The 14,140-nt window shown below is 50.7% G+C and overlaps 1 protein-coding gene across 1 annotated transcript in view; it reads left to right on the plus strand.

The window, feature by feature from the left end:
- Positions 1-13,525, plus strand: part of zfhx3b (zinc finger homeobox 3b) — a gene marked incomplete at both ends in the record, with an annotated part of 107,820 nt that extends 94,295 nt beyond the window's left edge. Inside the window, 4 exons of the mRNA XM_084437182.1 lie at positions 337-537; positions 5,142-5,265; positions 5,647-11,184; positions 11,802-13,525. Of these exons, the coding sequence (XP_084293308.1) occupies positions 337-537; positions 5,142-5,265; positions 5,647-11,184; positions 11,802-13,525 (7,587 nt within the window). The remainder of the gene's footprint in view (positions 1-336; positions 538-5,141; positions 5,266-5,646; positions 11,185-11,801) is intronic.
- Positions 13,526-14,140: the final 615 nt, after the last annotated feature.

Raw genomic sequence — 14,140 nt, forward strand, 5'->3', positions numbered from 1 at the left:
AAGGTGGAAAATCAATATAGTAGTTTGACAGATGAGAGCTTTGAAGTGGGTGCCAGGACCCACTGGTGCTCAGTATATTAACCACCCGTCCGTGAGCAGAGACAGTTCTCTATTCCTCCGACTCTAGCACTTCTCTCTCTCTCTTTCTCTTTCTTTCTCTCTCTCTCTCTCTCTCTCTCCCTCTCTCTCTCTCCCACAGAGTAGGCCCACAATGCTGCTCTCGCTCTGCCTCTCACCCCATTAACCTCTCTGGTGTCCCCCCCCCCCCCCTCCTCCTCCTCCTCCTCCCTCTCCCCTCCTCCTCCCTCCCTCTCCCCTCCTCCTCCCCTCCTCCAGATGTACCAGTGCCCCTACTGCAAGTTCAGCAACACAGACCTGAACCGCCTCAGGATGCACGTGATGACGCAGCACTCAGTCCAGCCCATGTTCCGCTGCCCGCTGTGCCAGGACATGCTCAACAACAAGATCCACCTGCAATTTCACCTCACACACCTCCACAGTGTGGCGCCCGACTGTGTCGACAAGCTCATCGCCACGGTAAGTCTGTGTGTGTGTGTGTGTGTGTGTGTGTGTGTGTGTGTGTGTGTGTGTGTCGAGGGGTGGGGGGTGGGGGTAATGTATGCAGTATGTATGAGTACAGTATATGTTTTACAGTGGCCTTTATGAACACTAAATCAGTCATGTTGGTTACATTACAGTGCATTAAATTAAATTACAGTCATTTTGCAGACGCTTTTATCCAAAGCGACTTACAATAATTGCATTTAACGTAGGTAGGCAGTGTACTACTACTCGGCAGAACTCCCAAGTGCATCTACTTTCTACACAAGTGACTAAGAGCGTAATCTAGTGCTAAAGTTATAGCAACAGTCAGCTCTGTCATACACAGCTTAACCAAACCACTTATCATATCCTCAGCAACCACAGACCTCTCAGAAAGAGGTTGAGAACACAGCTGTTGTTATTCTGGCACGGTGCTACAACTCCACAGTCTGCTGTAATTGTTTTTGGCCGTTCAAGGTAACTCTGTGTGCCGTCCCCATTCAGTTTGCCCGGCCTTCTTCTCTTGCTCAATCGGCGCCGGTGAAGCAACGCACGCCCGTGGGATTGTACATTGTTTTGTCCCAGGCCTCTTAAGCCAGGGCCACTGAATTGTGAGAATGCTTCATCTCTTCCTTTATTAAACTCACCCATTTCCTAGGGAAGTGGCGCGGGCGGCAGAGGGCTGCAAATGTCACGGCTTCGCTTGTTTCCCAACCTCCCCGCGTTCATCCGTCATCTCCCCAGACCTTCGTAACCGGCGGGCCGCATACGGCGGAGCCACGGTCCGGTCGCGTCCCCCTGGTTATATTACCGGTCATTTACTGTATGTTCTCTGCGGGCGGGCGGGCGGCAGCGAAGCCGGCGCGGGGCTCGGCCATATTGAGCAGCGTTGAGGCAGGCCCGCGGTCGCCACTCTGGGGCGGGGCCCGGCTGCTCTCTCTCTCTCTCCGACGAGAGGGCGATGACTCACCTAGCCCTACCCAGCCTGCCTCTGGCTCTAATGAACCATGTCTCTCCTGTCTCCCCTACCGATAAATTGATGACATTTGAGCCTTTTATCCCAACACAAAAGGATACTGTTGATTATGAAATGGCTCAAGGCCACCCCACTGAGGTCAGATATTACAGGGGCCTGAGTTCTGGAGCTTAGGTCATCTTCCTCTCTGGCCCTAGCTGTCCTAACACCGTGTGCCCATAGTCAATGAGGCTCTCTCTTTTTGTTATTGTTTCTCAGTCAATGATACTTTTTCAATGATAGTGGGAGAAAGAAGAGAGACGAGACAGAGATAATTCTGTGCTTTGCTAGATGAGCTGCTTTCTTACTTCGCTCTCCATTTATTAGCACATTGACAATTCTCCCCATGTCTATGATCACCTCCATGCTTTTCAAAACAAAGCCTTTTATTATTAATATATTCAAGTAATTGTGACACAGATGAATTGAAATTTAATGAATACATTTTTTTCACTCTCTCTCTCTCTCCTTTAATGAAATGCAGGTTCTGGCAATGGGAATATTATTATTCACCATTTCTTTAATCTAGCCATCCTCAAATCTCAAGTGAATAATGAATGCAGTGATTTTATGGAAAGACAATGGCACACTGTGTGTCTACACAATCACACCTCAGACTGTAGCTTGGTCTGGGTCTCTTAGTCTCTCTTCCTGCTGGAACAAGGTGGGCCTTGGTACACATCCTGTAGGTAGATAGATTACTAACACAACAATAGGATAAAAATAGACATTGAAAGTAGCCCTTTCTCTCCCTAAGGAGAGACCTAACCTCATTTAGTTTTCATCATCATCAAAGGGAAGTAGGCCTTCTATTTGCTCTCTTATTTCCTGTAAATGACTGTGCAAATGTTGATGTTTGTTCTAGCCTGTGGAGCTGAATTGTTTGCCGGGCAATCATTCAGGGGACTGTGGCTTTGCCTGCTGCCTAGCCGTCCACTCACCCTGGTTTGGAAGCAAATGGTGAACACATCAGTATGGGAGGCAGAGATATTTCTTCTTTTATAGAGATAATAATGTACTGAGCCCCTGTGCGAGGCACAGCAGAGAAACAGAGGTAATATAATTCACATTAAAACCACCTTTTTATAACTGGTGGATCTAGATGGAAAGCTACTTTATCCTTTTCACATGTCTAGCAGACGAGCCTAATGAATTCTGAAATAGGGAACTTTTATTCCATGCCGACCGTGCAAGATGCACTCTCTCTCTCTGTCTCTCTCACTCTCTCTCACCCTTCACTTACCCACTCAGGTCTCTCTCTCCCTTTCTCTCTCTCCCTCTCTGTCTGTCACTCACTCGCTCTCTTCCTCTCTCTCTCTTCCTCTCTCTATTCCTCTCTCTCTCTCTCTCTCTCTCTCTCTCACTCACCCTCTTCTCTCCCTCCATCCCTCTCTCTCTCTGTCTCATTTTCTGTCTGTCTTAGATAGGGGTAATGAAAATAATTGTGCTTCATTAATTCTGAGTCTGGCTAGATGATAGCCATTTTGAACTATGTTTGCCAATTAGGCGGTCCAAATTAAAAGTGACCTTGGGATAGGCTCTGCTCTTGCCTCCCCTCCTCTAATGATGCAGTTGTCTAGGAACAGTCCACTTTGTAATGTAAATCACCCCTGTGTTTTGTTTTAGTGACTCTTCATGCTGGTCGGATTAATTTATTCTTCTTTTTTGGGAGAGGAGAAGTACAGTTGGAGAGAGAGAGATGGAGGGAGGGAAAAAAGATAGAAAATGGCTGGATATTTTCCAGTAGATTTCCGATTGCACTAATCGCGGGGTGATGGACTAGAGAACATTTACTGTTCCACTTAACCCCTGCGGCCCCACTGTGGCTTGGGGAGGGCTCTGCTGGTTATGTGATGGGAGGGAGGGTGGGGGTGGGGGGGTCTGCTTGGAGCTGACAGATATGTGGCAGAGTTGCAAGTTTTGTTCACAGACATCATATCCTCGTTGACTGATCACTGTTCGGATCACTCGTCTCTGACCGGCCCTTTTTAGAGAGACAGACCCAAGGCTGATGTGTTTTTATCTGTTACATTCAGTACTGTGGATGATTCCATTGTACATTTTCTCCTGGTATTATTGATATTTATTGATAGAATAATATTAAATGATTTCATGATGACAGCGTTGGTTATTATTCATGTATTATTCAGTATTCAGTAGTTCAGGTCAGATAGGATTTTTTGTAGCGTCCTGGTTTTGTTAAGATGATGATGTCATCTGAATGAGAGGAGGGATGACCTGAGAGGATGATGAGAGAGGGAGAGAGGGAGGGAGGGAGGATGGGAGGGCAGACTAGCAGAACCTAAAATGGAGGAACAGCATATCTAGGGGTGAGAACAACAGACTGACAGAGAGAGGGAGGAGAGAGGCGACAGTGGGGAGAGGAGTTTAGAGTGGCGGGATGGGAATTGAAATGTGGCACGGGGAGTGAGGCCGATTATTCTGTTGGGGGAAGTTAATTGAAGGAAGGTGAAGCAGACAGTTCTCCTGGCCTCTTCCAATCTCAATCACTGATTATTGTTAAATAGGAGCCCGTTAATGAGGGCGGTTGATGAATTGTAGTCTTTTTTTTAGGGGGGAGAGAGGCTATGGAGGGAGGGGGGGGGGGCAGGAGTGGAGATGGGGAGGGGGTTGCTAAGACAGAGGGAGGGCACTGTCATTCACACATGATTGACTTCAACCTTTTGAGAGCAGAGAAAACCTGCCCGCTTCTCTGCACTTTTTAAAATCAATATTCATTGCTCCTCGAAATGGTCTAATTAAAATGGCTGAATCAAATTAAACCAATGTAAATTGTAAAATGCATATCATGAAATAGATGTATTAATGTTAACTCAGACTGTCTATTCAGCTGTCATAGTGTAGCTCCATGCTGCATGTTGTGGGAATGACAGGACTAGCATATTAGGACTGAGGACATTTCAGGACCAAGGACACGACTAAGCCAAACATTTAATTTTAGATAGTACCTGTATCGTGTACATGACAAATGAATATCATTGAATCCTTGAATATTAGACCATTTCCCTCCTAGATGGATAATGTTTTCCCGAATGACAGCAGTGCTGCACACTCTGTTCCTCTCCATTGGAATCGGGTCCCCTTTTTAAGGAAGACTTATTTAATTAGATTCTCTAATAAGCTTTTCAGCTGGCCAAGGCTTTTCAGCCCATCACACTAATTGGCTGCAGCAGAACTTCCCTGGCACCTGACAAAACACCAGCAGTGATCAAAGTGCAAATACCAAGGATAGGATATAAAGTAAAAAAGTAATACGATTATGTGTGTATGTGTGTGTGTGTGTGTTGTGTGTGTGTGTGTGTGTGTGTGTGTGTGTGTGTGTGTGTGTGTGTGTGTGTGTGTGTGTGTGTGTGTGTGAATTAGAGAGAGTGAGCAAGATCTGGGGTTCTTGCATGCTGTAAAATTTTTATGATATGATATGTTTTTCTAAATTCATCTCATGGTGTGAAATCGGCTATGTACTTCCATTTAGACCAAATACTATATGATACTGTTTCAATACGTGTATCTTATGGATCAGACATTTACTAACAAGGGCCTTGCCTTGTGTTTGCTTACACAGGTGACGGCAACAGAGGTGCTGCCAGCCAGCATGTTCATCCCAGTCCCTGGCCCAGATAGAGAGGCACAGAGCACCCCCCAGGCCATCGCCAACTCCAGCTCTGATGAGACAAAGAAACTTAATGGTCAGTATCTCCTACCAGCGACTCTAGCTCTGTGGACTATTTTGTATTGTAATTGTCCATCTTTTCATTTGATTGTGAAGGGAAGTGTTCTCTTTCTTTTCCTCTGTAAATGTAATGAGAAGGCTAGCAATCATGTCATGGTCATCATTCACAACAAAGAAATAGGAATGATTCCTGCATCTGCAGGAGTCTGAATTAGTTATAACCTCTCTATGTAGCAACCCCTTCTCTGGGGATTCTGAAAGAATACATGCATCAAGGACTCCTAAGTAGAGACAAGATGTCCTCTGTTGAAATTACATTTTTGCTGCACAAAGACTCTGCTATACGTGGGAGCCTTTTTAATTAGTTTTTTTTCCTTTCGTTTTTATTTATTGACAGAAGCATCAGAAGTGGAACCAGAGAAGGGTGTCTCGCTGCCTACAGACATAACTGAAGCTCGCAAGTCCCCTCTGGAGGACCAGCAGTCCGGGAGGGAAGACGCTACGGGATTCCTGTGCTGGAAGAAAGGCTGCAACCAGGTCTTCAAATCCTCCAACTCCCTCCAGATGCACTTCAACGAGATCCACAACAAGAGGCCCCAGCTGCCCGTCTCGGACCGCCATGTCTACAAGTACCGCTGCAACCAGTGCAGCCTGGCATTCAAGACTGTGGAGAAACTGCAGCTGCACTCCCAGTACCACGTGATCAGGGCGGCCACCATGTGCTGTCTGTGCCAGCGCAGCTTCCGGACCCTGCAGGCCCTGAAGAAGCACCTGGAGACCAGCCACCTAGAGCTGAGTGAGGCTGACATCCAGCAGCTGTACGGGGGTTTGCTGATGAACGGAGACCTCATGGTCATGGGAGACCCCTCCCTCGGCGAGGACCACGGAGCTCTGGGAGAGGATGACAAAGAAGGAGAGGACAGCGACCCAGAGGAAAAGCAAAGCCCGACAGGCAGCGACTCTGGCTCGTTACTGGAAGATTCTGGATCCGAGCCCAAACGCGCTCTGCCCTTCAGGAAAGGCCCTAACTTCACCATGGAGAAGTTTCTAGACCCATCTCGTCCTTTCAAGTGCACGGTGTGCAAGGAGTCCTTTACGCAAAAAAACATCCTGCTGGTTCACTACAACTCTGTCTCCCACCTACACAAGGTGAAGAGGGCCCTGCAGGAGTCCACCACTGGTCAGCCGGAACCCACCAGCAGCCCTGACAACAAACCGTTCAAGTGCAGCACTTGCAATGTGGCGTACAGCCAGAGCTCCACCCTAGAGATCCACATGCGCTCCGTCCTCCACCAAACCAAGGCCCGCGCGGCCAAGCTCGAAGCGGCAGGGGGCAGCGCCAGCTCCGGGAGTGGCTCTGGCATGGGCGGAGGCTCCTCTATCAGCACTTCGACCCCTAGTCCCAGCCCCGCCACTAACTCGACCACCAGCTCCAGCAACCACAGCTCTTCCGGGGCCCAGGCGACGCATAGTATCCACGGAGGAAACCACATGAGCCAATCCCACAGCATCGAGAGCCTGGGGAACTCCTCCATGTCCTCCTGTCACCCTTCGCCATCTGAGAACCACGAGGTGAAAAAGAAGAAGTTCGCCGACATGCTCACTGCCCGGGGTCAACAGCAGCAGCAGCAGCAGCTGCAGCAGCAGCAGCAGTTGGCCCAGGCCCAAGCGCAGGCCCAGGCCCAGCTTCAGCAAGAGCTCCAGCAGCAGGCCGCCCTCATCCAGTCACAGCTCTTCAACCCGGCCCTTCTACAGCACTTCCCTATGACCGCAGACGCTCTTCTCCCCTTGCAGCAACAGCAGCTGCTCTTCCCCTTCTATATCCCCGGAGCAGAGTTTCAGCTGAACCCAGAGATAAACCTCAGCAGCTCGGCGCTCGGCCTGACGGGCTCCACCTCCTCCCTGCTGGAGGACCTGAAGAACTCGGCCCAGCAGGCGCAGCAGAGTTGCCTGCAGCAGCAACTGATGCACCACCATCTCCAGCAGCAGCACCAACAGCAGCAGCAACAGCAGCAGCAGCAGGCACACTCCCAGGCCCAGAACCAAATGGCCTTGCTTCAGCAGAGCGCGGCCCTCCTCCACCAGGCAGAGAAGAAGCAGAAGGCTTCCACTCAACACAGTGAGAAAGACAAGGACATACAAAGAGATAAAGAAACCAGTGACAAGCAGTGTGAAGACCGTGCGGCTAAAGAGGCTCCGGACGGCAAGCCGAAAGAAAAGAAGGACGCCCAGCAGAGTGCGATGAACGCCAACCACGATCCTGGCTTTCCTCCGCCGAGGATTGCTTCAGACGCTCGTGGGAACGCCACAAAAGCCCTTCTGGAGAACTTTGGGTTCGAGCTAGTTATTCAATACAATGAAAACAAGCAGAAAGCTCAAAAGAAACCGGCTGTGACTGGACCCACAGGACCAAGCGGACCTGGTGGGATCACAAGAGTGGTGGACCCCACCGAGGGCTTAGAGAAGCTGGAATGCGAGGCCTGCGGAAAGCTCTTCTCAAACATACTGATTCTGAAGAGTCACCAGGAGCACATCCATCAAGCTTTCTTCCCATTCCGTTCCCTCGAGAGATTTGCTAAGGAATACAGAGAGCAATATGACAAACTCTATCCACTGAGGCCTCTGACGCCAGAGGCTGCTCCACCCCCTCCTCCGCCCCCTCCTCCTCCTCCACCTCCGCCCCCTCCGCAGAGAGCGCCGACACCAAATATTCCCGTCTCTGCCCCCTCCCACACACCCCCAGCTGTGCCCACCCCGCAGCCGCCGCAGGTCTCTATGGCTCAATTGTCCATGCAAATGGATTTGCCCCTCTTCTCGCCGCTCATGATGCAGCCGATGTCTCTGCAGTCCCTGCCCTCTCAGATGTCTGGGCAGCTGCCGTCCATGGAGTCCGGCCTGGCCTGTGATCTGGCCCAGCTTTACCAACAGCAGCTCACACCGGCCATGTTGCAGCAGCAGCAGAACAAGAGGCCCCGCACACGCATCACGGATGACCAGCTGAGGGTCCTGAGGCAGTACTTTGACATCAACAACTCACCGAACGAAGACCAGATCAAGGAAATGGCCGATAAGTCAGGGCTGCCCCAGAAAGTGATCAAGCACTGGTTCCGTAACACCCTGTTTAAAGAGCGCCAGCGCAACAAAGATTCGCCCTACAATTTCAACAACCCACCCATAACTACTCTAGAGGATACCAAAATTGACTCTAAACCCCCCTCCCCTGAGCCCCAGAGGCAGGAGTGCTATGGGAGTAAGAGGTCCTCCAGAACCAGGTTTACTGACTACCAACTGAGAGTGCTCCAAGACTTCTTTGATGCTAATGCCTATCCAAAAGATGATGAATTTGAACAGCTTTCCAACCTGCTCAGCCTCCCCACTCGTGTCATTGTCGTCTGGTTCCAGAATGCCCGCCAAAAAGCACGAAAGAATTATGAAAACCAGAGCGATAGTGGCAAAGACGGTGAACGGAGAGAGCTGTCTAATGACCGCTACATCCGCACCACCAACCTGAACTACCAGTGCAAGAAATGCAGTCTGGTTTTCCAGCGCATATTTGACCTTATAAAGCACCAAAAGAAGCTGTGTTACAAAGATGAAGACGAGGATGGGCAATACGATAGCCAAAATGAGGACTCGATGGATCTCTCGCATGAATATTACACGCCTTCTGGGTCCTCCTGTCACACCCCTATGCCCTCATCCTCCAGCCTGTGCCCTCTCCCGCCCTCCACCTCAGCGTTCTCACACCTCTCCTCGGCCGAAAAGGAGGAGGCCTCGCCGGCGAACACGTCCAACTCCTACGACGAGAAGCCAAAACATTCGGCCGAGATGTCTTCTGATACGCGCGATAACCAAATATCCATCAAGCAGGAGAGTGTGCATCAGCCCCAGTCTGAAACTCAACACCAGAGGCCCCAACGAGAGGAAAAGCCCCAAACGGTCCCAAAGACCAACAAGCATTCGTCGCATTCCCTCTCTCAGCAACAGCAGCAGTGTGGTCCCCCGGCCTCTCAGACCAGCCAGGCCCCCTCTCAGAGCTCCCACATGAGCCTTAACCCCCACCTGTCCTCTGCTTCACAACAGCTGGCACAGCAGATGATCCCTTACCAGTGTGAGCAGTGCAAGCTCGGCTTCCCCTCCTTCGAGCACTGGCAGGAGCATCAGCAGTTGCACTTCCTCTCCGTGCAAAACCAGTTCATCCACCCCCAGTTCCTGGACCGCCCCATGGACATGCCCTTCATGCTGTTTGATCCCAGCAACCCCCTGCTGGCCAGCCAACTCCTCTCCGGGGCCATGCCGCAAATCCCCAGCAGCTCTGCCACCTCTCCGTCGACCCCCACATCCACCATGAACTCCCTGAAGAGGAAGCTGGAGGAGAAAGCGGGAACCAGCCCAGGGGAAAATGACAGCACCAACAGTGGCGAGGAGCCGCAGAGGGATAAGCGTCTCAGGACCACCATCACACCCGAGCAGCTGGAAATCCTGTATCAGAAATACCTGTTGGACTCCAACCCCACGCGTAAAATGCTTGACCACATTGCTCACGAGGTGGGACTTAAAAAGAGGGTGGTCCAAGTTTGGTTCCAGAACACCAGAGCCAGGGAGAGAAAAGGGCAGTTCCGGGCCGTGGGGCCGGCTCAAGCCCACCGCCGCTGCCCTTTTTGTCGTGCCCTCTTCAAAGCCAAAACGGCGCTCGAGGCTCACATCCGTTCCCGCCATTGGCATGAAGCAAAACGGGCAGGCTACAACCTAACCCTTTCTGGAATGTTGCCTGAACAGGAGGGGATGCAAATGAAGATGGATCCTCTGGATATCTCCAGCTACGCACAGCTTGCCCCCTCCAACAATGATGGACAGAGCTCCTCTCTTTCACCAGTGAGCAAAAGCATGGACTTGTCTCCCAGGGCCTTGCTGAGCCCTTCATCCATCAAAGTTGAGGGAATCGAGGACTTTGAAAGCCCAACAATGTCCTCTGTGAACCTCAGCTTTGAACAGAACAAACTGGACAACGATGACTGTTCCTCAGTGAACACGGCCATCACCGACACCACCACTGGTGATGAGGCCAATGCAGACAATGACAGTGCTGACACGAAGCACGGCCACAACAGTGGCGACTACCTATCTAAGTCTGGGGGCACAGCCCCCTCCCTTGAAAATGACGACCAGATGTCCTCAGGGCTGGTGAGCCCTGCGACAAGCTATTACGCTAAAGACTTCGAGAATGAGACCATGATTGACTACAGTGAGACGTCCAGTATGGCCGATCCCTGCTCACCGAGCCCCGGAGCTTCCGGCAGTCGGAGCATTGACAGCGGAGATCGCCCTGGCCAAAAGCGCTTCCGAACCCAGATGACTAACCTCCAGCTAAAGGTACTGAAGTCCTGCTTCAATGACTACAGGACGCCCACTATGCTGGAGTGTGAGGTGCTCGGCAATGACATTGGACTTCCAAAGAGGGTGGTTCAGGTGTGGTTTCAGAATGCCCGCGCCAAGGAGAAGAAGGCCAAACTCAGCATGGCTAAGCACTTCGGGATCAACCAGACGTCCTACGAGGGGCCAAAAACAGAGTGCTCCCTGTGCGGCATCAAGTACAGTGCCCGTCTCTCTGTGCGAGATCACATCTTCTCCCAGCAACACATCTCCAAGGTGAAGGACACTATCGGGAGCCAGCTAGACAAGGAGAAAGAGTACTTTGACCCGGCCACTGTCCGCCAGCTGATGGCCCAGCAGGAGATGGACCGCATCAAGAAGGCAAACGAAGTCCTAGGGCTGGCACAGCAGCAGGCCATGCAGCAGCAGGGGATGTTCGACAGCCCCGCCATGCAGGCCTTGAACCTACAGTCGGCCTATCCAAACCTGCAGGGGATCCCCCCTGTTCTTCTACCAGGGGTCGGTAGCCCCTCCCTACCTGGTTTCAACTCATCCAACTCAGGTATGTTATTGTTTTAGTTTTTTTTTTTTTTTAACACACATTTTCTCCCGACCAATACCAATAGCAGAGGTTTCAACCCTTCTGCTCAAGATTGTTTATAAATGCCTATTTTTGGCTTAACTTTTCTCCACAGGCAAATCCTACTCATAGCATCTTTAATTTGTATTTTCTATTCATCTTACCAGGAACAATCCTGTGCTATTTGTAAAAGTCATTAACTCCAGTCTTTTCGCTATTCTGACCTCCATTAGATATTATCCTGACAGATAATGCCACAATAAATGAACACATGAAATCCAGACTGAGCGTCCAGACAACTGCTTTCAGCTTCACATCCTGCCTTTACTACTACCACTCAGTTTAAGAACATTTAAATGCAGCCATAACATTAATATTAATAGTTCACTTTCATCTGGAACCTCGTTGACCTTGGGATGTCAGTAGTGCTTGACCTCCTTATCACTCGTTATACATGTTTTTATTAAGCTTCTCTAAGGTACTTAACGTCTGTAGAATCCTAAAGGGACACCAAATTAAGTGAATAAAATATGGTGTGTTTTATCTGGCTCACATTCTGATTCAGTTTTGTTTTTTTCTCTCGGTTTCATCCCCTCTAGCTTTAACTCCTCCAAAACCTCCAAACCTCCTGAACATGCCTGGTGCCAGTGTTCCCTCCCCCAGCCTCCCAACCTCCGGGCTCCCCAACAAGCCTCCCTCCTCCTCCTCCCTGGCATCGCCCAGCCCCGCCCAGGCCAGCACGTCGGTCGCCCACTTCAACCCCACCTCCACCTCCACATCCTCCACCACCGCAGCCCCGCCGTCCGGCTCCCGGCCCGAACCCCCCAAAGAGCGTGACCCGGAGAGGTCACGAGAGAAGGAGAAGCCCAAGGAGAAGGCGGAGAAGCATCACACGCCGTCCTCCACTGGAAGCACCCCGGCCCCCTCCACCTCTGCTACCAGCGCCAAGAAGGAGAAGCCGGACGCGGCGGTGCCTGCCACCTCCATGCCCACGCCGGGCATGGAATATGTGGTGGACCCCGCCCAGCTCCAGGCCCTGCAGGCCGCCCTGGCGTCGGACCCCACGGCTCTCCTGACCAGTCAGTTCCTGCCCTACTTCATGCCTGGCTTTTCGCCGTACTACGCCCCCCAGATATCCGGCGCTCTCCAAGGTGGCTACCTGCAGCCCATGTATGGCATGGAAAGCCTGTTCCCCTACAACCCAACATTGTCACAAGCGCTGATGGGCCTGTCCCCGGGGTCCCTGCTTCAGCACTACCAGCAATATCAGCAGAGCCTGCAGGAGGCGCTACAGCAGCAGCAGCGGCAGCTCCAGCAGATCCAGCAACCCAAAGCGAGCCAAACTCCAGTTCCCCCTCAACCTTCGGGGGATCGCAAAGAATCTGCCAAAGATCCAATGAAAACAGAGGAGCAGAAAGGCGCCCCCCGCGGTGAGACTTCTTCCTCTTCCTCCTCCTCCTCTCACAATAACCTACCCTCCGAGCAGAACGAGATGGACGGCAAAGTCGCAGACCCCCTTCTAGACCAGTACATCGTCCCCAAGGTGCCGTACAGGCTGGCGTGTCGCAAGTGTCAAGCGGTCTTCAACAAAGAAGAAGCGGCTGTCACCCACCTGAAGTCTATTTGCTTTTTCGGTCAGTCTGTGGCAAACCTGCAAGAGATGTTGCTGCGTGTCCCCGGTGGCGTGGCCGCAGGGGCTGGCGGTCTCTACGACTGCCTAGCCTGCGACGTCACGCTGGACGGGGAGAAAGCACTTAGTCAACACCTGGAGTCGGCCTTGCACAAACACAGAACAATCAAGCGATCAGCCAGAAATGCCAAAGAGCACGCTACTAGTTTATTACCTCACTCTTCAGCCTGCTTCCCCGATCCTAACACCGCATCTACCTCGCAGTCTGCCACTCATCCCATCAGCACCCCCCCTCCCCCGCCAACATCATCAGCCACCATGCCGTCCTCCTCCGTCTCCTCATCCCTTTGCTCCTCCTCTGCTACCACAGCTGCCGGCAAACCCTGGCCCCAGGCCCCTTACTCCAGAGCTTTAGCTGGGAAGCCCAATGCCACTCCTTCCTCGACTTCCTCCTCTTTTCCTCCAGTATCCTTACCTTCAACGGTTACCTCAAGTTCATTGAGCACCTCAGGAGTTCAGACCTCGATACCAACAGACGTCTTTACCGACGAGTCTGACTCTGACAGCAGTCAGAAGTCAGCGGACAGGTTGGGTGGGACGGCGGAGGAGCCGCAGCAGCCTGGCTGTCTCAAAGACAGTAGTAGTTGTAGTAGTAATCTTGCTAGCGTAGGAACGGACTCCATCAGATTGTAAAAGAGCTTTCAGTGATGGACAATATTTAAAAAATGTAAAGGCAAAAAAAAACACAAATGGGAAAAAAAAACTCATAAAAAGCAGCGATGTTAAAATACGTTTAAAAGTATACAAACCAATTTCAGAAAAAGATGTGTAAAGACTAACTGCAATTCCAAAGCTTGTAACCAAAAATTTAAATGTTAGTGGATTGTTTTCCCATATCAACATGCTGGTTTCGTTTATTTCAACTGAAATATATACATATGTATAAGAATAGAAAAGATCACTGCAGTTAAGTTTTGGGTAATGATAGAGGAATGCTGTGGAGCAATGGACGGCCTCAAAGTTGTTACTGTAAATGGCCCCAGAACCCTTTCGACAAAGTACAAGTCAACAAGCTGTCCCTTGTTTGTGTAATTATTTTCACTTAATAGCACAGTCACAAAGCCAGTATGTACTGTATGGGAGAATAGTCTATCAGTTTTCTTGCTATCTAAGCATTCAAATACCAATGGCTTGCAAAAGTAAAAGAATAATGTAATGTCTATTTTATTCTCAGGTCAACAGCTCACAGGCGTTTTTCTGTTACAGAAGTTCATTGTTTTACATCTTTTGTTTCTAACAGGAAATGAA

Source organism: Borostomias antarcticus, assembly GCF_949987555.1.
Source record: "Borostomias antarcticus genome assembly, chromosome: 4".
Classification (NCBI taxonomy): Eukaryota; Metazoa; Chordata; class Actinopteri; order Stomiiformes; family Stomiidae; genus Borostomias; species Borostomias antarcticus.